Source organism: Aquarana catesbeiana, linkage group LG02 (genome assembly GCF_042186555.1).
Source record: "Aquarana catesbeiana isolate 2022-GZ linkage group LG02, ASM4218655v1, whole genome shotgun sequence".
Lineage (NCBI taxonomy): Eukaryota > Metazoa > Chordata > Amphibia > Anura > Ranidae > Aquarana > Aquarana catesbeiana.
Window position 1 is genome coordinate 378,717,026 of NC_133325.1, and position 26,258 is coordinate 378,743,283.

The 26,258-nt window shown below is 41.4% G+C and overlaps 1 protein-coding gene across 2 annotated transcripts in view; it reads right to left on the reverse strand.

Annotated features, from left to right (window-relative positions):
• GLOD4 (glyoxalase domain containing 4) overlaps positions 1-26,258 on the reverse strand; it is a 46,740-nt gene that overhangs the window by 12,792 nt on the left and 7,690 nt on the right. Inside the window, exons 2-7 of one of the 2 annotated variants that reach the window (XM_073615134.1) lie at positions 23,242-23,291; positions 21,592-21,712; positions 19,344-19,488; positions 14,794-14,930; positions 11,193-11,279; positions 9,037-9,150 (exon numbers count right to left, since the gene is read on the reverse strand). In XM_073615134.1, coding sequence (XP_073471235.1) covers positions 9,037-9,150; positions 11,193-11,279; positions 14,794-14,930; positions 19,344-19,488; positions 21,592-21,712; positions 23,242-23,291 — 654 coding nt within the window. Of the gene's footprint in view, positions 1-9,036; positions 9,151-11,192; positions 11,280-14,793; positions 14,931-19,343; positions 19,489-21,591; positions 21,713-23,082; positions 23,108-23,241; positions 23,292-26,258 lie in introns of those variants that run through there. The other variant, XM_073615135.1, reaches the window with a different exon arrangement.

Below are 26,258 nucleotides of genomic sequence, written 5' to 3' on the forward strand. Positions count from 1 at the left end.
ATTCTCTTTTGCTCTGACATGCACTGTGAGCTGTAAGGTCTTATATAGACAGGTGTGTGGCTTTCATAATCAAGTCCAATCAGTATAATCAAACACAGCTGGACTCAAATGAAGGTGTAGAACCATCTCAAGGATGATCAGAAGAAATGGACAGCACCTGAGTTAAATATAGGAGAGTCACAGCAAAGGGTCTGAATACTTAGGACCATGTGATATTTCAGTTTTTCTTTTTTAATAAATCTGCAAAAATGTCAACAATTCTGTGTTTTTCTGTCAATATGGGGTGCTGTGTGTACATTAATGAGGGAAAAAAAATGAACTTAAATGATTTTAGCAAATGGCTGCAATATAACAAAGAGTGAACAATTCAAGGGGGTCTGAATACTTTCCGTATATATATATATATATATATATATATATATATATATATATATATATATATATATATATATATATATATATATATATATATATATATATAGGCACGAGTCTGGAAAAAAAAATGAGAATCACAATTTTTTTTTTTTTTTTTTGCTTAGAATAAAAATAGATTCTCACGATTCTCGGCTTAACATCATCATTCACATTATACAAAAAAAAATTTGGGCTAACTTTGCGGTTTCGTTTGAACTCATTGAAGTATATTTTTTCCCAAAAAATTGCGTTTGAAAGACCGTCACACAAATACATAGAAAAAATTGCAATGACTGCCATTTTATTCTCTAGGGTCTCTGCTTAAAAAAAAAAAAAATTTATATATATATATATATATATATATATATATATATATATATATATATATATATATATATATATATATATATATATATATATATAATTTTTTTTTGTAATATAACGTACTCTGCTTTGCTCAGCAGAGATCGTTCTGCTGATCCCCTCTGAGCAGACTCATGATAGCTCCATCTTCGTTAACTGTGCGGAGATGGACCTGCCAAAGCCCCGCTGTCCTCTACGGAGATCGGATTTCATCCGATCCGATTCTCCAGACGAATGGAAAATAAAATATCCATCCATCTGGATTTCACGGACAGGATCGGATATTGGTGGATGTCAGTGGATAGGTCACCGATGACATCCGCCGCTCCATAGAGGTGAATGGAGTGTCCGATCAGGTCTGCGTGAAAAACTGACAGGCGGACCTGATCAGAAAGCCCGCGTGAAAGGGGCCTAAGACTTTAAGTGGTAAACTGACCTCATTTACAGACCAAGGTTCATCCCTTTGTTCCAAAAGAACCAAACGTTACATTGTTTATAGTTGTCTCTTATTTTTATTCTTTTGTTCGACAGCTGCGAGTTTACATGGAATCATTGTAATGGCGGATTAAGATCGTGAGGGGGTTTGAATTGAGATTGTTTTTTGTTTTTTTAAATCTCTCTATCTATATTTGAAAGGTTTATTTTGATGAGACATAAGTTCATCTTCCCTGGAGCAGACAGACATGACACTTAGTGCTCTTAATTGAGAGAAGTGAACACTACAGAAGGATACACTATGTTCATTATCCATGTCTGAGGTTTACAACCACTTTTACGCCACCCTCATGTGGAATAACTGTGTAAGGCTTTTAACATCAGGACAGCGTATATACAGCCTGAGGGGATGGATCTGAAATTTTTCAAAGAGTCTCTCAGGTATGATGGCATCTTTTCCAATGGTAAAAAAATAAAATAAATAAACAAAAAAACAGACCGCCAGTGGTTGTAGAACTGTAAATGCCAGTGTAAATGGATAAGCCAGGTCTTTGTGCATTTTTTTTGGTAAGGTGTAAATAATAGGGCTCCGGGGAAAATTGGTAATGAGGATAACAAATTCATTGTTACAAAGCTAACCATGAAAGAGGCCTTCACAGAGTTTGTCATCAATCATATGCTTTATTTGTTCAGTATCATTCAAAAACATACCTCTACTCTAAAGTAGCACTGCAACAGAATAAATCCTGCCCGTCACGTGCATATCTGCCTTAGTTGGATGCCCAGGTTTTTAGGTGCAGGGGTCACAGTACAACTATCACAAGAGAATTCTGATTTGTGTATAAACACTTCACTAACTTGCTTGATCAATGCCTTCTAAGAGCAGGAAAGGGTAGCCTAATGACTGCAAGCAGCACATCACTTGGGTCTAACTTGCATGGTTGGTAGTTCAGTAATACCACTAAAATCACCAGCCGTTATTTAGTAAGTATTGATCAATCGCTAACACATGCAGCAGTGGATGACTATGATGTAAGCTGCATGTAGCTTCAGGTTTATTGAGCATGACTTGCTGGTACACCAATAATCAAATGTATTCTTAATAAACAGTATATATATATATATATATGTATATTTAATAAATCCGCCTCACTTCTGTTTAACACTGCCTTGCTTTGAAACAGAATTGATAGATGTAAACCAAAATTTTCCATCTTTGTTTAACCACTTCAATACCAGGCACTTAGACCTTCCCGCCCAGGCCAATTTTTGGCTTTCAGCGCTGTCGTAATTTGGATGACAATTGCACGGCCACGCTACACTGTACCCAAACAAATTTTTTATCATTCTGTTCCCACAAATAGAGCTTTCTTTTGGTGGTATTTGATCACCTCTGCGGTTTTTATTTTTTGCGCAACAAATAAAAAAAGACAGAAAATTTTGAAAAAAAACAAGTTTTTCTTTGTTTCTGTTAAAATTTTTGTAAATAAGTATGTTTTCTTTTTCAATGACGGGCACTGATATGGCTGCACTGACGGGCAGTGATACGGCGCCACTGATGGGCACCGATGAGGTGGCACCAATGAGGTGGCACTGATAGGTGGCACTAGTATGTGGCACTGATGGGCACTCATAGATGGCACCGATGGGCACTCATAGGCGGCACTGATGGCCACTCATAGGTGGCATTGATTGGTACTTATGGGTGGCACTGATAGGTGGCACGGATAGGCACTGACACTGATTGGTGGCACCAATTACACTGATTGGTGGCATTGCTGGGCAGAACTGAAATATAATGGTGCTAATCAGTGCCCATTTGTGGGCACTGATTGGCACAGATTGGGCACATACCTGGCCATCCACATGTTATGTGCCTCCCTGGTGGTCCTAGTGGCGTCCCTGGTGATCCAGTGTGGTCATCTGAGGGGGGGCTGCGCTGATTGACCCCCCCTGTCAGGAGAGCCGCTGATCGGCTCTCCTCTCCTCGTGTCTGTCAGACGCGAGTGAGGAAAAGCCAATCAACGGCTCTTCCTATTGACATCGTGATCAGCCATGATTGGACACGGCTGATCACATAGTAAAGAGCCTCCGCCGGAGGCTCTTTACCAAGATCGGTGTAGTGGTGTGTCGGGCTGACACACCGCTCCACCAATCGCCGCGATGCGGGCGCGCAACAGCATGTTATCCTGCTGGACGTTATAGGACGCCCAGTCAGGATAACGGAACCACCGCCCGGCCGTCAATCTGCTATAGGCCGGGCGGGAAGTGGTTAAACAAGCATTTATTGTTGCCTGGACCAATGACTTGCGACTGAGAAAAGAGCTTTAAGACACTGGGCAGTGTGACGAAAATTTAAGCGTAGGATAGTTTTGCCTTAACAAGATGTGGTGTGATCTGTAGAAGTAGTGTAATGGTAGATGTAGTTTAATTCTGGGTTATTAAAAATATAGTATTCAATGTCAGTCATGCACATATGTTCTTTCAATAGCATTTGAAAAGGACAGAGATAGTTTTTTCTAGGATCGAAGTGACACCTAGATGCCAATAAAAGTTCCCATTAGAGTAAACATAGATTGCCACCTTCCTGAGGCTCAAAGAAAACTGCTAGTCATCTTGGCCACACGGATCTGCAGGGGGCATTCACAAGGCCCCGGACAGTCTGTAATCTTTGATTAATATCAAGAGATCTAAGGAACCTATTTTATCTCTCATAAAAGCTAAAATATTAACGGCAGAGAGATGAAAATAATTCCTTTTGATCGTACACCTGATGGGTTACGTGTACATGTAACTCTGCATGTGTAGCAGAGGTGGAATCCTAGAGAACCACACAAAACCATTATATGGCGCCTGATTGCAGCAGGCAAGCAGTGATTGGTACTGTTGCGATCGGACTGATGCGCTGGTATTGGAAATCCTGTCCATGACCCAGCAATCAGCGCCGCTCTGGGACAATTTGACTCTGGTCATTTCAGAACACAAAACATTTGTGGGCTGAGACAGGAACACCCCCCGGGTTGATTGGCCAAGGACTAAAGTCCAGCCCGGATCCATATTTCAATAAATTGGGTAGCCTGAGATATGGACATTGTTCTTCCACGAAGCCAGTTCGAAACTGGGGAGTTCCCACATGTTCCAGTACGCTTCTACAAGATAGACTTGGGTAAAGTTTATTTCTGTTTTTATCCCTTTTTATTTTCATAGCAAATTGCCAATTTGTGTGTCTTTCTGCATTTTTTGTATCGTTTTTTGGTAAATCCTTTTTCTTTGTATATCTTATATGCACTGCCCACTTTCGGGATATTAAATGATAGAATTAATAAGTGACTTCTGTGTACTAAGTTAGGACTCATATCTCTGGAGAGGTTGTTGTATTTTAGTGCCTAAGTACTCGGTCTAAGTTACGTGCCAGTCGGTATGCAATTGCACTGTGTGTTGGCAGATTGCATGCAGATTGTAAGCTAGCAGATCTGCCAGACGGAGATCTGTGTGTTTGGTGGCTCAGCAGACCAGTCTGCGGACAAGCTGTTTTGTGGTGGCAGGCTGTTGTTTATTGTGTGTCTGGTGTTTGGGCGTGGGGACAGTGGGAAGAGTGATTAACACCGGGGTTCAAGATGGATAGCTGGAGGAACCCTAGATGTGTGTAGTAATTGCTAGATTGCTCCTCAACCCTTAGAGTGCACCAGATTGTATGTAAGATTTGTATCTGCCTGTGTGTGGTCAGCTAGCTGGATTGGAGTGGAGTCTCCCTCTAGTGGTGGCCAAAGGTAGTGCAGGCTGTGAAAATACTACAGCCAGTCTTACATGCTCAGTATAAGTTCCCCCTTATTCCCTTAGTTCCTCATATACCCCGGTCACGGAACGCACGCCGCGGTTAGCTAGTCGCCATGGGCGTGCAAATTCGTGACAGGCAGTACATCTTGCTCCAGAATATCTTGATAGTCTTGAAATTTCACTGTGCCCTACACAGATTAAAAAGGTACCCTGGGCCAGATGGAGCACAGCAGCCACAAAATATAGAGCCTTATTTGTGTTTGACAGTATGTATGGTGCTCTTTTCTTTAAGCTTCATTTTTTGGTCTGGGAAGGTGGCGGCTTGCCAAAAAGCTCATGTTTTCTCCCATCTGTCAATTTTAGCAAAATCCAATCTAGCTTTTTATATTTTTAATTCTACAGTCTTCTTCCTTTGAGTCCACTGTTGCTCCAAAAAGCAATAATATTCCATTTCACACTTTATGACATACCAAAAGCATTATGAACTCCACCGCTCAGGTAAATCCAAACCAAAATGCATACGTCCTTAACCTCCAGAGAAGGGAGAGCCCCAGGTGCTGGCTAATGCCTGCATAGGTATAGATGAACGAAGAAGTCTGGACAGCCGCACATCGGAAGAAATTTCATATGCCTTTATTCGTAGAACAGGATCATGAAGTACACAAGGCACCACGGTAAGGTGGTACAGAGAAACAGCTGTACCACCTTACCATGGTGCCTTGTGTACTTCATGATCTTGTTCTACGAATTAAAGCATATGAAATTTCTTCCGGTGTGCGGCTGTCCAGACTTCTTCGTTCATCTATACCAAAAGCATGCAGGTATATATGAGATAATTGATTTTAATCTCATCACTTTTCAGAAGAAATGGCCTGTAAGGGTACCAATAAATCTGTTCACACACACATACCTGTATCTATATTATTTAAAAATCTGTGTGCAAGTATACATAGGAGAACTGATGCTGTAAAAATGAAAAGGGTAGACACCAAATCTTGTTTTTTTTTTTTTTGATTATGCATGTTGTAAGTTTTAAATGATAATTAAAATACATTTATTGCACTTTAAAGCATCTTTATTTTACAGAGTTTTTTTTTTTTTACAAGTGCCCCAAAATTTTGCACAATACACACACATATACATATATATACACATACATATATATATATATATATATATATATATATATATATATATATATATATATATATATATATTACAATAAAGAATCCTTTGTATAATTATGTCAATGACAGTTTACTTTTGCTCTGTAAAAATGTTTGTTTGTTCAGCTAGCACTAATGGTTTGTTTACATGCTACCATAAAGGTCATCTTCTTATTTATGCCTTTGAGGATGTTGCAATCCACTGTTCATTCGTAGACTGAGAAGGGGCTAATAAACCTGAAATATGCTGGTGTTTATTTAAGCAATGAAAAAATTAATGAAGTGTGCTACCAGGTCTTCTGGCTATCCTCTATAGATATAGAAATCACAAAGCTTAAAAAAAAAAAAATTAAAAAATTAGGGAAATTTTTTTCACATGATTAAATGTTTGTAGCGATTAAGGCTGGGTTCACACTGGTGCGACACGACAGCCGTCCTACTTTGGATCCGACTTTGCCCTGCGACATGAAGCCGGCATGTGTCCGACTTTCAATGAACGGGGATCCGACTTGGATCCCCGCCAATGCCGGCACTGTGTTTGGTATGAATCTTTAGGGGGAACTCCGCGCCAAATTTTAAATAAAAAACCGGCATGGGTTCCCCCTCCAGAGGCATACCAGGCCCTTGGGTCTGGTACGGACCTTGAGGGGAACCCCCTACGCCGAAAAAACGGCGTGGGGGGTCGCCCCCAATCCATACCAGACCCTTATCCGAGCACGCAGCCCGGCCGGACAGGAATGGGGGTGGGGACGAGCGAGCGCCCCCCCCCTCCTGAACCGTACCAGGCCGCATGCCCTCAACATGGGGGGTGGTGCCTTGAGGGAGGGGGGCGCGCTGCGGCCCCCCCACCCCAAAGCACCTTGTCCCCATGTTGATGAGGACAAGGGCCTCTTCCCGATAACCCTGGCCGTTGGTTGTCGGGGTCTGCGGGCGGGGGGCTTATCGGAATCCGGGAGCCCCCTTTAATAAGGGAGCCCCCAGATCCCGGCCCCCCACCCTATGTGAATGAGTATGGGGTACAGCGTACCCCTACCCATTCACCTAGGAAAAGTGTCAATTTAAAAAAAAAACACTACACAGATTTTTAAAGCATTTTATTAGACAGCTCCGGGGGTCTTCTTCCGACTTCGGGGGTCTCTCCGGTTCTTCTCCACGCTCTCCGGATCTTCTGCCGGGCTCCTCCGCTCTCTTCTGCTCTTTTGCCGCTCTTTTGCTAAAGCGGAGGAGCCTGGTCTTCAATCTTCTGCCTTCTGCCTTCTGCCCTCTTCTCCTGATGTTGACACGACGCTCTCCCCGGCTGGAATGCTCTCTGTGCGCTCTGCTCTGACTTATATAGGCGGTGACCCCGCCCCCTTATGCCGTCACAGTCCCTGGGCATGCTGGGACTGTGACGGCATAAGGGGGCGTGGTCATCGGGTGATGACCACGCCCCCTAAAACGTCACAGTCCCAGCATGCCCAGGGACTGTGACGGCATAAGGGGGCGGGGTCACCGCCTATATAAGTCAGAGCAGAGTGCACAGAGAGCATTCTAGCCCCAGAGAGCGTCGTGTCAACATCAGGAGAAGAGGGCAGAAGGCAGAAGGCAGAAGATTGAAGACCAGGCTCCTCCGCTTTAGCAAAAGAGCGGCAAAAGAGCAGAAGAGAGCGGAGGAGCCCGGCAGAAGATCCGGAGAGCGTGGAGAAGAACCGGAGAGACCCCCGAAGTCGGAAGAAGACCCCCGGAGCTGTCTAATAAAATGCTTTAAAAATCTGTGTAGTGTTTTTTTTTAAATTGACACTTTTCCTAGGTGAATGGGTAGGGGTACGCTGTACCCCATACTCATTCACATAGGGTGGGGGGCCGGGATCTGGGGGCTCCCTTATTAAAGGGGGCTCCCGGATTCCGATAAGCCCCCGCCCGCAGACCCCGACAACCAACGGCCAGGGTTGTCGGGAAGAGGCCCTTGTCCTCATCAACATGGGGACAAGGTGCTTTGGGGTGGGGGGCCGCAGCGCGCCCCCTCCCCCAAAGCACCAACCCCCCCATGTTGAGGGCATGCGGCCTGGTACGGTTCAGGAGGGGGGGGGGGGGCGCTCGCTCGTCCCCACCCCCATTCCTGTCCGGCCGGGCTGCTTGCTCGGATAAGGGTCTGGTATGGATTGGGGGGGACCCCCACGCCGCTTTTATCGGCGTAGGGGGTTCCCCTCAAGATCCATACCAGACCCAAGGGCCTGGTATGCTCTTGGAGGGGGAACCCATGCCGGTTTTTTATTTAAAATTTGGCGCGGAGTTCCCCCTCAAGAACATCTGAGCACAAGTCGCGTGCCAAAGTCGGATCATGCAAGACGGCAATCCGACTTTGATCCGACTTCAATGATAGTCAATAGGCTGAAGTAGGATCAAAGTCGGACCAAAGTAGTACAGGGAGCATTTCTAAAGTCGGAACGACTTGTGTCGGACCAGTTAGGACGGCTCCCATAGGGAAACATTAAATTTCACACGTCATGCGACATGAGCTCCCAATGTCGGAGCGTTTGTCGGACCAGTGTGAACCCAGCCTAAGGCCAGTTACAGAAAGAAAGATTTGCATTTATGGTGTGGTTGCGCCTCCTCAGTATGTCTGAACCAGGAAAAAAAAGTCAAGTCCAATAATACAATAGAAAGTTTCCCTGCACTGCATGAGCTGTACTGCCAATCAGCATGATCTAATGAACACTGGGGGTTATTTACTAAAGGCAAATCAACTCTGCACTGCAAGTGCACTTGCAGTGCAGAGTGGCTTTGCCTTTAGTAAATCAAGCCCATTATCTGCATATCTTAATGACATGCTATATGGCTGTATTTACAGATTTTAACAGGTTCTCATTTAAAAACACTGTTTTCTCACACCACTACTTACCGGATCAGCCAAAATGACCACTTGGACTGTAGCTTTCCCTGGAGTGTCCAGGCTTACTAGAGGCGTCAGTATCTTGTGATTCTCTTTTTTCACGATTTCCTCAATGCCTGCAAGCTGTTATTACAAAGACAAACCAGTCACTAAGTTGGCATGATAGTGATGGGACTAGCTGCTAAGATGTGAATTTACCTATATCAGCCCCTGCACTTGTATACCCCTTATGGGCCAGAACAATTTTTACATTTCCACTATGGGCTTGTTTATTCAGTGATAACTCATTACAGGCGTTAAGTTGAATCGGTTAGTAAGTCGGAACAGGTATATTTTTTTAAGTTTAGCTCAGGCCAAAAAAAAAAAAAAACAATTTTTAAGCTTTTTGGATTGCATAGGGAAGGGTTAACGTCCCTGTGACATTTGTTTTGCTGTCTGTGCCCCTGTTCAGAATTCACCTCACTGGGGGACTCCCCAGATGAAGACACATGACGGTGTCGTAACGTGTAGGGAGTGGCCGGAGCGAGACGTACACAGGAGGAGAAGTGAGAGGGCGTTGAGAGCGCCACACAATCATTGTCGTTTTTCTTTGTTTTTAACCATTTGTCACAATGTAAGAGTCCACTATATACATTTAATAAATATCCCTGCACTTTTAATATACTACACTAGTGGAGCCCCCTTTCTTTTCTCCTTTCCTTCCTCTTACCACGGTGTTGGTAACACAGGAGCTTTATAGGAATTCCAGCAGAGGATCCTTAAGGAGAAATCTACAATCCACCTACTGATTACTCACAACAGTGGCAATACCTACAGACCCGAACTCACAGATGCCTAAACTAATCAGCTTTGAGGTGAGAGTTCTGAGAGACCACATCTAAGTAATCTTATGAAGTTATATAAGGGCAATACCACTATGTTTTATTACTAAGAAGCCAGCCATTGGAATTATATTTTATCCCATGTTCGTGACTTTTTAGTATAGTTCTACTTCCCATGAGGACCTAGCCTTTCCATTCATCCTATTTTGGACTATTCATTATATTGCACAAATTGATTACGTTTGCCACATTTTTATCAGTATTTTTGTTATTATTCACCAGTTATTTTGAATTTTGTACTAGTCAGGAGTATATGATCACTTGTTGTTAGTTTTCATATTCTTTCTGGATGCACTATATGCACTTTAGTAGTCCTATTATAATTGTTTTAACAATATCATACCTAGAGGAGATTTCCTCAGACAATTGGATCACTGCGCAAAATCATTTTTGTTGTTTAGTTTTTTAATAATCTGTGTCACTGTGAACATTTAGATTTTGCTGCAATTAGCTCATTTATTATTTAATATTTTTTGTTACAGATTATTGATAGCGCGAAGGACACATATCACTTTCATCTTTTTAACACACTGTAAATAAAAAGTATGTATTTATTTTATTTGTCCTGTTTAAAATGATACTGTAATGAGTTTTCTGGTATATACCATGGGCAATAAAACAGTGAAAAAACAGGGCTGATTAGGATTAATACGGGGTTAAATAGGAACACACTTTTTTTTTTTTTTTTTTAATAAAAAGGAAAAATCAACTATTTCTACAATGACACTTGCAACCTATCAATATATGCAAGTACCTGCATTTTCACAGCTGCTCCTGCTCTGTAACAGAAAGCAAACCCCAGGTGTCATTTTGACAAACAGTAAAGCAGACCAAACAATTTATTTCCTGCAACCACGGGAGAAGACCATGATTATTGTTAGCAGCCCCTAGTGATACTCATAAGAGAATCCAGCAGGCTGGTTGTACACAAGTTGATCGCTTAACTTGGTATACTCAGCCTGTCTATTACCGATTCAAATCTCGGATGGTTTCTGTTCGGACCATGTATGACCAGCCTAATTGCCAGTAACAAAAGGGAAAGGAGCAGAGTAGGACGTAGGAGATGAGGTCTAGAAACTTTGTTGAAGTTTTTTAAGACATCTCTTATGTTCAATATCCAAAAATGGTTAAAAACTTCTACACTTAAAAATAGTATGCATTGTATGTATGCTATACGTTTTTTCAGTCCCTTGGATAATATACCCAACATTGGCCATTGAGTTTAGTCAGTTACAAAGCAGAATATAATCATATCTCATACAGATGGGTGTAATTAACACCTACCTCCTCTTTTGGGCAAGCAAATGCAATTCTGCCAAATGCTGTCCCATGGTCCACCGGTCCTCCAACATCCCGCAACTCCAACTTGCACTGCAAACCAAAACCAGTATGAGAAACGTTCTTGTCACCAGCTAACAGAGCACATTAGCATACAGATTTATAAAACTGATGAATCTGGAATAAAACTGGCAGCAGACAAATCACAAGATCTGCTCGCAGCTCTTATGATGCGACTGATATTACTTGAAAAAAAATATGAGTTCACCAACTGTGGAAATCACTTAGGAGTATGTGGCCTGTCACAACCATATTAGGGCCCTTTCACGCTGGGGCGGCATCGGCGGTAAAGCGCCACTATTGTAAGCGGTGCTTTACCGTCGGTATGCGGCCGCTAGCGGGGGCGGTTTTACCCCCCTGCTAGCGGCCGAGAAAGGGTTAAAACCACCGCAAAGCGCCTCTGCAGAGGCGCTTTGCCGGCGGCATAGCCGTGCCGTCCCATTGATTTCAATGGGCAGGAGCGGTGAAGGAAAGGTATACACTCCGCTCCTTCACCGCTCCGAAGATGCTGCTAGCAGGACTTTTTTTCCCGTCCTGCTAGCGCACCGCTCCAGTGTGAAAGCCCTCGGGGCTTTCACACTGGAATTAAAGCAGCGGCACTTTCGGGTCGGTTTGCAGGCGCTATTATTAGCGCAATAGCGCCTGCAAACCGTCCCAGTGTGAAAGGACCCTTAGAACAATAACATGCCTCCATCCCTATACATTGCACAAAGAAGAGGAAAGGAAATGGGACTTTACATGAGGCATGTCATTGTGTATAGAATAATACATCTATGTATACTGATTTAACATCTCAATCCCATAAGGTCATCCATGACTGTAGAAAAACAATATCAAATCATATTCAAAAAATATAACAAGGTAATCATAAAAGATTTACTCAGAAAATGTATATAAACCTATTTAATACAGGTAATCGATGGACATAATTGATGTAATCAGCACAGAATGAATAAAAATATAAAATTCATACAAAATATGTAGGTATATTTACATAGTACATGTACAAATGGTAAACATTAATATTAAAATGCATAATTATGGCGAGCATGTCTCTGCACTCTTATGTGAAAACTCAACGCATTTCATGGCATTATAGCCAATCATCAGGAGTAAAATGCACGGTAAATGCTGAAAACTAGATAAATATCCATTAGTATATAATGCCCTCTGAAGAGGAAAAATGTAAAGAGCAAGCTAATTTTAAGTTACTTACGCATACAGCTCACAGGCTGTACCCAACTTCTATAATGTAATAGGGCAGCGGTCCCCTTTTTACCACTTTCTTTGGGGGGGGTCGTCCCCCTCAACCCCGGATGAGACAGCGCATCCCAGGCCACCGCCCTATTTCATCATAGAAGTTGGGTACAGCCCGTGAGCTGTATGCGTAAGTAACTTAAAATTAGATTGCCCTAACGAGATTACAGTACCAGAAATTCACTGAAACACAGAGACCCCCTTCACATAGAGGCGCTTCTAAACTGCCAGTAAAACACTGAGTGCTTTTGAAAAGCTTTTCAGGCACTTTTGAAGAGCTTTCTATTCATTTTAATGGAGAGGGGCGTTTTTTTCACTACCCTGCCAGCACATATGCCCCAGTGTGAAAGCATTCATTGATTTTAATAGAAATAGGTTTTCGTGAGCTTTTCGGGTGCTTTATTTAGCGTGAAAGTGCCTGAAAAGAGCCTCAGTGTGAAAGGGGTCAGAGATGTCCGTTTATTAAGCAGTTATAAATTATCACTGCTTAGTACACAACATTCCCGGAGGAGACCGCCCACCCAGTTAACAAAACTACACTATATATATATATATATATTTATTACACATATACACACACACAAAACACAGACATGGCACATGGCAGAGTGACATGGTTACTGTCTTGGGGGGTCTGAACAAGGAAGTAAAAAAAATGTTCCTCCTTCCCCTGGGATTCTCTCTTCACTCCCCAATTCTCCACCTCTGAGTTGGCAATTCGGGGAGGATGAATTCTGACTCAGATTGCCAGTGAAGTGCAGAGATCGCACCTTCATAAACTGGCTGTTTCTGTGTCAGACAATGACAGCTTCTCAGTGTGCGGAGAACATGTTCTCCCCGATTAGCACTGTTTCGTAAACCGTTAATGGACTGAGTTCAGCGATGATCCTAAGGATCACCACTGTTCACAGTTTTATAAACGGACACCTAATGCCCCATACACACGATCAGAAATTCTGCCAGCAAAAGTCGGATGTGACTTGGTCAGAAATTCCGACTGTGTATATGCTCCATCGGGCTTTTGCTGGCAGAATTCCAGCTAGCAAAAGATTGAGAGCTGGTTCCCTATTTTTCAGTCGGAAAAAGTTCCTATCCGAAAATGCGTTCGTCTGTATGCAATTCGGACGCGCAAAAAAAAAAAAAAAATCGCACATGCTCGGAAACAATACGACGCATGCTCAGAAGCATTGAACTTCATTTTCTCAGCATGTTGTAGTGTTGTACGTCACCGCGTTCTTGACGGTCGAAAGTTCAGTGAACTTTTGTGTGACCGTCTGTATGCAAGGCAGGCTTGAGCGGAATTCCGTCGGAAAAACCATCCAAGTTTTTTCTGACGGAATTTCTGATCGTGTGTATGTGGCATAAGTGTTTTTGAGGTTTGTCTGTTGTGTTCCCAGCTCTCAGATATATTTACTAAGTAGGTTTACATAAATACATGTGATATATATGCCATTGTAGACTTCCCTGGCAAATTATTAAACATTGTTTTTGTATTAAACATTTACTGGAATGCGCTAACAAAGAAACTATAAAGAATTTATAAAGGGCATATATTCTGAGTTATTTTTATTTCACGTTTTTTTCATACACACAGGCCGAATATTATAATAACATTGGGCGGCATCGACCAGTTCAATAGAAACCAGCCGACATTCGGCCCGTGTGTACGGCAGCCGGTCCGACAGAAGCTGGTTGAATGGGCATGACCAAAAAAGGTCTGCCAATCAGCACCTGATTAGTACTAATTAGAGCTGACCAGCTGAGGCTTGCCGATATCTGTGCAACTTCATGCACAGATGTCTATGCAAGTCGCACATGAAAATGCCAAAAATAGTGCAGGAACTTTTCAAATCGGTGTCAAAGTTGCACAGATTTGAACGGTTCCATAGGCACAAATAGGGTGTCACTTGCCTTGCAATTTTAAACGGTTAAATTGCATGACAAGTCACACTGCTGTGAATGGGGGCTTATAGCTACAAAAAAAAAAAAAAACTAGGGTTATACAATACATTTCTTTTAAGGTGTATAGTTAGACTTTTTTTTATTTTTTTATTTAAGAACTAGTTCCTTTACCCTCTGCCCCAAAAAAAAAAAAAAAAAAAAAACACACACCTTTCTCTTCCACCCTAAGACACATGCACGCTGTCAAAATTTCTAGTGCCACTTTCGTATCAGGTTGGTAGCATTTTCCACTGACATTGCTGGTTGCCATTATAGGCCTACTGTTGGTAATAGGGCAGCAACTCCCCTCTTTTATGGCATTAAACAATAGTTTGAAAGGAGATATTACCTGGCTGTCACCATAACCCAGCAATACACTCTTTCTGCTTTCATCCTCATGATATATCTTCAGGCCCAGCAGATTATGCCAGTAAGCAGTTGACTTCTTTAAATTGGATACAGCAAGAGTGACTTTCTGAACAGGATCTGTAGAATAGACATTGAGTTACGTAAGAATACTCTACTCGGATTGTGTAATAAATGTTGTTTTTCTTGCAGTATTTTCCCAGAATGTGTGCTTCTGTTTTTTCTGCCATTGTGGTTTAATGAATGTTTTTCAGAAGTTAAAATTTGTTAGATCTCTTCTGTAGGGTCATACTACTTCAGTGTTCATTTCATAAGGATACTTCACAATGGTGGTGACCACACTATTTTTTTTTTTGCATATGTTCAATTTCCAAATCATATGTAAATCATTTTTGTGGGGATAAAAAGTGGATAAAATGATCAAAACTGGAGCAGGCAGAATTTTAAACAGCTGTGAATGGCAATCAGCTTCTATCTTCAGCTTGTTCAGTTAAGCTAAGAAATGAAAAATAAAAGCTGATTGGTTGTAATGCACAACCGCTCCAGATACTGTCTGCCCCTCCCCGATATCTTATTCTATATGTTACTAAGAACGAGATCATGTCACATCCTCTGCTGCTCTGGAAGACACTTCCCAGAAAGTACATACAGTACTTAGGAAAGAAAACATGACATACTGCCCTCCCCAGAGCATTCATCCAAAGCCAATCGGAATGGCGGGACACTTAAAATAGGATAATCCATAATGGGGGGGGGGCACTCACCACCATGCAGGAAGAAAGGTACGTACAGTGATGATGGACCTAACAGACTCAGAGAATGAACAGGAAAGGAAGAAAAACTGGTCAAAAATAGGACGGTTCAGTAGGGACCGGGCAAATTTCAATTTATGTGCGGCTGCCCCCACTGGACAGAAGAGGATCTAACAATCAACTTCTGTCAAATGGGCTTGTTGGAAAACCTTTCTTGATCAGACAGCTGCAACTGCTGATCAGTGTATTCTGACAGTGGAGAGTCCCTGCTGTCAGAATACAATAGCACTGCAGGGAGGATTCCTCCATCCACCTTGCTTGTGTAAATGGGGGAATACGTTCATCCGTTTTCAGTCAGCCTCCTGGCTGATCAGAAAAAATAAAATAAAATAAATGATCCATCTGTGGCCAGCCTTAGACTCACTATACACATTGTTTGTACAATCAACTTTAAATCTACCAAAATTATGTAATATGAGGGCCTACCTAATTTATCCAATCAGGCAGACTCTTGCTCTACAAAATTGATGGAAGATCTAGACAAGAGATTGTACAATCATACTGTAACGTGTGTGGTGAGCTTTAGAGGAGGTTCACAGACACACAACACTAAGGATCAGTCTGTGCTGACACTTTGGCTGGTGGACTTTATTTTGGTGAGGACACGCACAGAGAAAGAGCTATATTATGGCAATACTGCCAGACACTAGGGGTCAAACAGTCCTGTTTTTTAGACTCCAGCTGGCAGATGTCTTATTGGAGGAACAATGAGCTAATGACTGCACATTTTTCCGTTTCTGTTCCTGCTGCCTTCATCTCTCAATGCTGCTTGTTTATTCAGAATAGCAAAAGATCACGCAACCTGCGGGGCTGCATGACCCATTTGTGTCTGTCTGCTTGTAAACATACACAGCTTCACAAGTGGATTACACAGCACCACAGTGTTGAGTGATCTTTTTATGAAGGAATGATTCAGTGCTATTGGGACTGGTGCCATGTATGACAAATCCCTGCAGTGGCTGGATGGATTGGAATCGGATCAAGTGCTGCATGCACTTGAGGCCCTAAGGGGTAAAGTTTTAAATATGTGACCCCACTGGACTGGGCTTTTTTTTGTGAGGCTGCATATTTGAGTATCTCCCTTTGTGCTGGGAACGAGCCACATGGGGTGGTCCCAGCACAGAGACCTGGGTCTCACCGAGAGCCCCAGGCCCTGTTCTAACAATCGGGACCCCGTATGTCCAATTCCGGGTCACCTGATCACTGTGATCAGTCACTGTGAAGCCCGCCCCTGTGTTTTCTTGCTCTGTGAATGGACGAGACAGATACATTGTATCTTTCTCTGTCCTTGCAGAGATAGGAAAAAAAAACATAATAATAATAATAATAATAATAATAATAATAATAATGTCAGTCCCAGGGTTAGTGTTTGGGTCAAGGATAATAAAAAAAACAAACACACACACACACACACACAATATCCATTACCATTTACCACCAAAACGAAAGCCCATTTTGTCCTGAAAAAAACAAGGTATAATCCACCTGGATGCACAAAAGTAGTTGTGATGATATGTACGGTTTTACTAACACGTCAGAGTTGCAAAATTGGGCTCAGGCATTAAGATTTGTTTTTCTCTAATGCTGCGCACACACGATTGGAAATGCTACCAGCAAAAGATTGGGAGCATGCTCTCAATTTTTCGGTCGGAAAAAGTTCCGATTGGAAATTCCGAAAGTCTGTACCAATTCGAACACGCAAAATTCCTACGCATGCTCGGAAACAATTCGACGCACGCTTGGAAGCATTGAACTTCATTTTCTCGGCTCGTCGTAGTGTTGTATCTCACCGCGTTCTTGACGGTCGAAAGTTCAGTGAACTTTTGTGTGACCGTGTGTATGCAAGATTTTTCAGACGAAAATTCCGTTTGTGTGTACGCGGCATTAGGCGCGAAGGGGGTTAAGGGCTTGTTTCGATAGCCTTTTGTTTGCCTCAGAACTGCTTCTCTCCCCATATACAGTGGGGACGCAAAGTATTCAGACCCCCTTAAACTTTTCACTCTTTGTTATATTGCAGCCATCTGCTAAAATCATTACGTTCATTTTTTTTCCTCATTAATGTACAGCACCCCATATTGACAGAAAAAAAAAAAAAAAACACAGAATTGTTGACATTTTTGCAGATTTATTAAAAAAAGAAAAACTGAAATATCACATGGTATTCAGACCCTTTGCTGTGACACTCATATATTTAACTCAGGTGCTGTCCATTTCTTCTGATCATCCTTGAGATGGTTCTACACCTTCATTTGAGTCCAGCTGTGTTTGATTATACTGCTTGGACTTGATTAGGAAAGCCACACACCTGTCTATATAAGACCTTACAGCTCACAGTGCATGTCAGAGCAAATGAGAATCATGAGGTCAAAGGAACTGCCTGAAGAGCTCAGAGACAGAATTGTGGCAAGGCACAGATCTGGCCAAGGTTACAAAAACATTTATGCTGCACTTAAGGTTCCTAAGAGCACAGTGCCTGCCGTCTGGCCAAACTGAGCTATCGGGGGAGAAGAACCTTGGTAAGAGAAGTATAGAAGAACCCAAAGATCACTGTGGCTGAGCTCCAGAGATGCAGTCGGGAGATGGGAGAAAGTTGTAGAAAGTCAACCACCACTGCAGCCCTCCACCAGTCGGGGCTTTATGGCAGAGTGGCCCAACGGAAGCCTCTCCTCAGTGCAAGACACATGAAAGCCTGCATGGAGTTTGCTAAAAAACACCTGAAGGACTCCAAGATGGTGAGAAATAAGATTCTTTGGTCTGATGAGATCAAGATAGAACTTTTTGGCCTTAATTCTAAGTGGTATGTGTGGAGAAAACCAGGCACTGCTCATCACCTGTCTAATACAGGCCCAACAGTGAAGCATGGTGGTGGCAGCGTCATGCTGTGGGGGTATTTTTCAGCTGCAGGGACAGGACGACTGGTTGCAATCGAGGGAAAGATGAATGTGGCCAAGTACAGGGATATCCTGGACAAAAACCTTCTCCAGAGTGCTCAGGACCTCAGACTGGGCCGAAGATTTACCTTCCAACAAGACAATGACCCTAAGCACACAGCTAAAATAACAAAGGAGTGTCTTCACAACAACTCCATGACTGTTCTTGAATGGCCCAGCCAGAGCCCTGACTTAAACCCAATTGAGCATCTCTGGAGAAACCTAAAAATGGCTGTCCACCAACGTTTACCATCCAACCTGACAGAACTGGAGAGGATCTGCAAGGAGGAATGGCAGAGGATCCCCAAATCCAGGTGTGAAAAACTTGTTGCATCTTTCCCAAAAAGACTAATGGCTGTATTATATCAAAAGGGTGCTTCTACTAAATACTGAGCAAAGGGTCTGAATACTTAGGACCATGTGATATTTCAGTTTTTCTTTTTTAATAAATCTGCAAAAATGTCAACAATTCTGTGTTTTTCTGTCAATATGGGGTGCTGTGTGTACATTAATGAGGAAAAAAAATGAACTTAAATGATTTTAGCAAATGGCTGCAATATAACAAAGAGTGAAAAATTGAAGGGGGTCTGAATACTTTCCATCCCCACTGTAAGTCCATGGGAATACAAAAGCATCTGAAGCAGAATAAATGCAGGTCAAATGCAATCACAATGAATTCTAAATAATGCCAGTTGTGTCTTAGACTGATGTAAAAAGTAAACAGCATTTGTCCATTTAGACCTGTTAACAGACTGATACATAAGTGATTGAAAGATTAAAGCATGTATTACCTGTGCTAGGTTGAGCTTTGTCTTCCAAATAAAACTTATATCCCCCTGGAGCTGTTGTTTCAAAGATTCCAGGAGTCACTTCAGACAGTGGCCAGTTTAGTTGTTTTGCATTGGCCACAGCCTGGCTAGACTGTACAGTAAGCCCCTGTTGATGCACATAATAGTAAAACAATGTAAAAATGTACATTTAGCAAATAAAGATAAACACGTGGTTAAATTAAAAAACACACAACCACACACACACACACACACACACACACACACACTTACACTTCTCTTCTACCATTCTATATTATAAGAGAAAAACATTTGTAGTAGTTTCCTCTGAAGAGAGAAACTTAAATGCGATAAATTACACTTTAGTGCCCTTGATTTTGTTGACAGTGCTGCATTTGCGCAGAAGCTCTCTTGGGACTGCCGTAACTAAAATAAGTAGCATTTTGAAAACCAAAAAAAGTCTAATCACCGGTGATATATAATGCACAAATAAAAAAAAAAAAAGCCTACTTTTGGAATCAATGTACAATAATATTATCAATGGCACTGCAATAAGATACAGCTCTTTAGGGTGTACTTAAACACTGTTCTAATTGAAAGAAACTGTATCTGAACCCAAGAACAAAACATGTAATATATGGTGTCTTACATGTCCTTGCATGTGGTGGCTGCATTGGTTTTCTTTTTAAGGTATTTTTTCCTCATTATTCTCATCTGGTGATCCAGCCAGTAACACAATTCCTGGCCCAGGGTGACAACTTACTCACCATACTTTATCTATGAAAGAGCAGCATTGTCTCCCTACCTAAGCTGCTCTTCTGATTTGGACTACAAACAGTTGCCCGCTTTCCTCATTTCCACTACATAGGGAGAAAGGGCTCACACAACATAGCTATGGAAGCAGATAAAGTTGTTTGAGATATCTCAGGGCACATAAAGTTATACATTAGAAGGACATTGGAATTCTGGCAGGATGAACTTTTCTCTACTTGCAGATAACGTAGTCAGCTTGAAAAAGGGGAACTGGTGCAGCCACCACATCTAGGAGACTGGAATGCTACACTGTTTCATTTTTGTTCTTGGATTTAGATGCATTTTACCCCCCCCCCAAAAAAAAACAACAACAACAAAAAACACTAAAACACTAAAATAATAATAATAATAATAATAATAATAATGATAGAAAAAAAAAAAGCTTTAAAACATTTCTCTAGTCACAGCATGAACTTTCATTTTTATAACATCAGCATTGCAATACAAACAATAGTGCATTTCAACAATCCAATAAAATCTTGCTTGAAAAATCTTCCCTTTGTCGTGATTGCTGCCGGTCTACTGGCTTCCTGGATTCCCTGCATGCTTTGCAGCTTCTTTGCAGCTTTATTTTTAAATTCTAAGGACTACATATCCCATAGTACCTTCCTATCTGCATGCTCTATGCTGTAGTGTGTTTTCTCTACTGTTAGTAATTCCTGAATCTACTCCTCTCAGCACTTTGTTTGTTTACAAGGCAGGCATACATACAGGTTCACAATGTGTGACACAGCATTGCCTACTCATAGGACATAGTGAATAAGTGTCACAGAATTCAAGGAAGTAAATGTGTGGGATTCTTAACAAAGAAAGTGTACAACCTTAAAGATATTTAAATGAATATAACATCAGCATTGCAATACAAACAATAGTTCATTTCAACAATCCAATAAAATCTTGCTTGAAAAATCTTCCCTTTCGTGTCGTGATTGCTGCCGGTCTACTGGCTTCCTGGATTCCCTGCATGCTTTGCAGCTTCTTCGCGGCTTTATTTTTAAATTCTAAGGACTACATATCCCATAGTACCTTCCTATCTGCATGCTCTATGCTGTAGTGTGTTTTCTCTACTGTTAGTAATTCCTGAATCTACTCCTCTCAGCACTTTGTTTGTTTACAAGGCAGGCATACATACAGGTTCACAAGGTGTGACACAGCATCGCCTACTCATAGGACATAGTGAATAGGTGTCACAGAATTCAAGGAAGTAAATGTGTTGGATTCTTAACAAAGAAAGTGTACAACCTTAAAGATATTTAAATGAATGCGATTAGGCTAGAAATAATTGAAATTCAATGTAGAAATTAAATATATGACTAAACTTTGACCAAGGATACGCTTTAAAAAAAAAAAAAAAAAAAAAAAAAAAAACACAACCATTCTGGGCTATTCTTCATTTCTAGATTTTTTATTATAATGAATAAAACAACTTATATCATACCAAGAAGTCATTGCCGAGACAATACTCCCCAATTCCATAATTGTAAGTCAGTTCAACAACAAAGTGGTTGTCCTCAGAACCATATCCGATCATGGTTTTGCTCCATTTGCCATCATATGGGCTGGAAAATACATACATTTCAATCAATCTTGGCTGCGTTGCAGAATACCTTTAAATAGTATCTAAAAAGCCAGCCCACATAACATATCTTAGGTCTAACTGTAGAATGCTACTGTAAATACTATCAGTTATCAATCACTGTTGACCTCTAATTTGGAAAATGCTAGTTGCCTGGCTAATATATCTAGTTTTAATGCATTAATTTGATTACCCAAAACAAGTATGTAGATGAGGACCTATGACTTTTCTGAGATTTTCCTAATCTGCAACTTGAACCATATAAACTTATATTTCCAGGAGGTCAGCAATGGCTGCTCTTGTATTTCTCCAATGACAAGCATGGGCAGAAGCACAGGAGAAATTGCCTTTGATAAAGCACTACAAAAAGCATAGCAACCAGATTTCAATTTGGCTGTGAGTCTGGACAATACACAGTATATTGTAGTAAAAATGGTTGGCTCCTACTGAGGATGTAAACCCTTAGATACACCCAGTGAAGGGATTATCCTCAGGTGATACACAGAGATTAAACATATCCTCCTATACAAGTAATATCTAACTGCAGTCTTCTCTCCTCTACAGTCGTTCAATGTGCTGAATGTATAAGCTTGTCTGAGAGTTCAGAAAAAAGGGGGTGGTGAGCTGAAGTTACACTCTGCAGAGGAGAGCTGAGAGCTGATTGGAGGGAAGAGACAACCCCTACCCCCTTCACCCAGCAGAGGCTGTCAATCACAGGCTGTGTGCTGAAGCTTCCTCCCCGTCACCTTTTTTCTCTTGGTGTCAGGAAAATTTGTCAGAAGTAACTCATGCTGATAGCAGAGGAACAAAGCAGCAGACTAAAATAACACTGTGCTTTTGAGATAAGTACACACTATAGAGGGATATACTTTGTTTCATATTTCATCTCCAAGGTTTACAACCACTTTAAGTCTTCAACATGCATGCAAGTTCATCCAATTAAGATATCTGCACTTGAATGATTCTGTCTGTCTAAGGAGACTCAAAGTGCCTGCAGGGACAGATGAAGAAAATCACATAAGCATGTTGGAGTTTTTGTACAGCTCAGGATGTGTAAAACCTGGTCACACCTGAGAGCATTGGAACCATGGGACAAATTTTGCAATTGTGCTTGCAATTCCAAAAACGAGCTTTCAGTGCCATTATTTCTTAATGGCACCCCACCTGCGGTGAAATTTTGATGCAACTGTCGTGCGACAAAACGCACAAAAATCAGGTGTGAACGGGGCTTAGGATCTCAGCTGGATTTTCTTAAGAAGGCAGTTTAGCTATAAATGCCTTTTTCTCAAAATTAAATCTGGTTGCTATAATTTATTATTGCACTTTGCACAATATCACAACTTCAGGCAATACCTAATAGTCTACCATATACTTTGAATTTAGGTTAATTATTTATTACGACTCCCAATGTAACTATTGATTAATACAATGATCTTCCATGACATTTTCTTTCCTTTCTGTGGTTCTTCTTATCCTTTACATTATTGGGGGGGTGCTGTTAGCATGCTGTACCCATTACAAGTAGCTTTGCAACCTTCTTCAAATTCTTCATGCCTTAGAACCTGAAAAGAACAATTGATAATTTTAAGTATTTTACAGTTCAACTAAATCACAAGTTACAAAGATTGCTTAAAATCCAGCTCATAAGAAGCCTAATAAAAAAACTCTACCTGTTTCCTCTCCCACAGTTTTTACATAACACCTCAGACAGCTTCATATTTCCTTATATGGAGGAAAGCTGTCGGCACACCGCATTAAGGAGCTGCTTGTCGGTATGATCAGCGGGAGGAGCATTATCAGTGTGCAGCACCGCGGGGGTTAAGAGTGCAGGGCTCGGAGCGGGCTCACGGTTTCTAACAGCATGTCAAACAACAAGTCCTGCACTCTTAACCCCCGCGGTGCTGCACACTGATAATACTCCTCCCGCTGATCATACCGACAAGCAGCTCCTTAATGCGGTGTGCCGACAGCTTTCCTCCATAGATAGAGCACTAAACGTATATGTGTCACCGGCGCAAAAAATTGTGTACCAAACAATAAATATTCCCCTTAAAATTTAAGTTGCTGCATTAAAAAAAAAAAAACATTCGGTGAAAAAATGATTGATGTGTGTGTTGAGAGCGCTACTCTATTTGCAATACACCACTCCGTTTAACATTGTGTATCCCCAAACATTTCTAAGCACATAACATATGCCTTAATTAATATTAAATAATATTTCCATAGACATCAGTATATAGAACAATGTGCCGCAAAATTCACAATACTCCAGCATACGGAAAAGACCCCACATTCATGTGTATATGAATTTAAACATGTGAATTTCACAAAAGTATGAAAATATATTAAAAAACCACAAAAGATTATCACATAAAATTAAAAATTATATAGTGTCTGAAAGTCCATGGGCAAAGTGCAATGTGCAATAAATTCAAAGGTTAATGTGCAGCCTTCCTTCAAGTTCACAACATTTGTCATCCGTGATTCATCATGACATAATCATGACGCACACTATGATGCGAAACGCGTAGAGGCTGCTGGGAGATTTTTGGTCACGTGATCACGTTACGTCCGGTACGGACGAGAGCGAGGGGTGAAGCGCAAGCCGAGTGCGGACGAAGTTTATATCGCACACCGGTAACCACGCTACCATTTACACCCATCCATAACTGGAACAGCTTAGTGCCGGCTCGAGGGCACTTTTAAATGTGAGTTTATATTCTTCTATTTGGCTAAAATAAACAGCTTTTTAAACATATTGTGCAATGATTGTTGTCCATATATTTTCTATGAGGAAAACTAAAGCTCATGTGTAGCGCATTGCGGACAGCACATATATGAACCAGGTGGAGTGGTTATCCCTATTAATGAACCGAAGGCGCATTGTTCATTAAACATCTGGTGAGTTGCTAATCCATATGGTGGTGGTTTGTCACGGAAGTGGTGATTATGTCATAATGAATCATGGATGACAAATGTTGTGAATGTTGTGAAGGAAGGCTGCACATTAACCTTTGAATTTATTGCACATTGCACATGGAGTTTCGGACACTATATAATTTTTAATTTTATGTGATAATCTTTTGTGTTTTTTTTTTATATATTTTCATACCTTTTGTGAAATTCACATGTTTAAATTCATATACACATGAATGTGGGGTCTTTTCCGTATGCTGGAGTAATGTGAATTTTGCGGCACGTTGTTCTATATACTGATGTCTATGGAAATATTATTTAATATTAATTAATTAAGGCATATGTTATGTGCTTAGAAATGTTTGGGGATACACAATGTTAAACGGAGTGGTGTATTGCAAATAGAGTAGCGCACTCAACACACACACATCAAGAGATAGAGCACTGTTCTTGGCTTTGCCTTACTAACACTGCCCTGTCCTGATCCTGTCTGACATACTAAGGCAGGCTGCATGATGGGCACTGGTAGGCTGCTGGGCACTGGTGAGGCACAGGCAGGCTGCAAATGACAGGCACTGGTAGGCTGCATTTAAAGGAACCTGGTGAGGCTGCATTGATCTCCTGTACCATGTCCCCAGTCTCTGACCATCTCCTGTACCATGTCCCCAGTCTCTGACCATCTCCTGTACCATGTCCCCAGTCTCTGACCATCTCCTGTACCATGTCCCCAGTCTCTGACCATCTCCTGTACCATGTCCCCAGTCTCTGACCATCTCCTGTACCATGTCCCCAGTCTCTGACCATCTCCTGTACCATGTCCCCAGTCTCTGACCATCTCCTGTACCATGTCCCCAGTCTATGACCATCTCCTGTACCATGTCCCCAGTCTATGACCATCTCCTGTACCATGTCCCTAGTCTCTTACCATCTCCTGTATAAAAATTTTTTTTAAAAACAGTCATTTTCGATATCGGTCATTTTCGGCCTAGTGTATTTTTCATTTTCGGTATCGGTTTTGGCATCAAAAAAACCCATTCGGTGCACCCCTACTTTGTACCATTGCTGACAGCTGAAGTGTAAACAAAAAAGTTGCAGTAGGTATTGGTATTTGGTAGCGCAAAAAAAAAAAAAAAAAAAAAAAAAATGGTATTGATACATCACTAGTTAACATATTCTAAATAAATTCAATGGGGAAAACGTCTGAATCCTGGGTAAAAGTTGTAAGAAAACATTTGCAAATATGCCTCTAAAAGTGTATCTCTGTCCACAACTGCTCTAGTTAGAGTAGGGAAGGGACAGAACACCTCTCATTATTTTGCTGCGTCCCTACTGGGGAAAGTCACAATCTGTGTTCATCCTAGTGACTGCTGTCTCTTGGACAGCGTGAGGAGAAATCCAACATTTTACAGTTATAAATAGAACGGGAGGCAACCAGAAATCATCCGATAAAGACACCTCTTCTGCTCACAGTTAAGAGGGGGATTTGCTCTCACTTCCTGTTGTGTCGTAAGAGCAGACGATGGGGAGAATATAATATTATATATATATATATATATATATATATATATATATATATATATATATATATACACATATACATACACACATACATA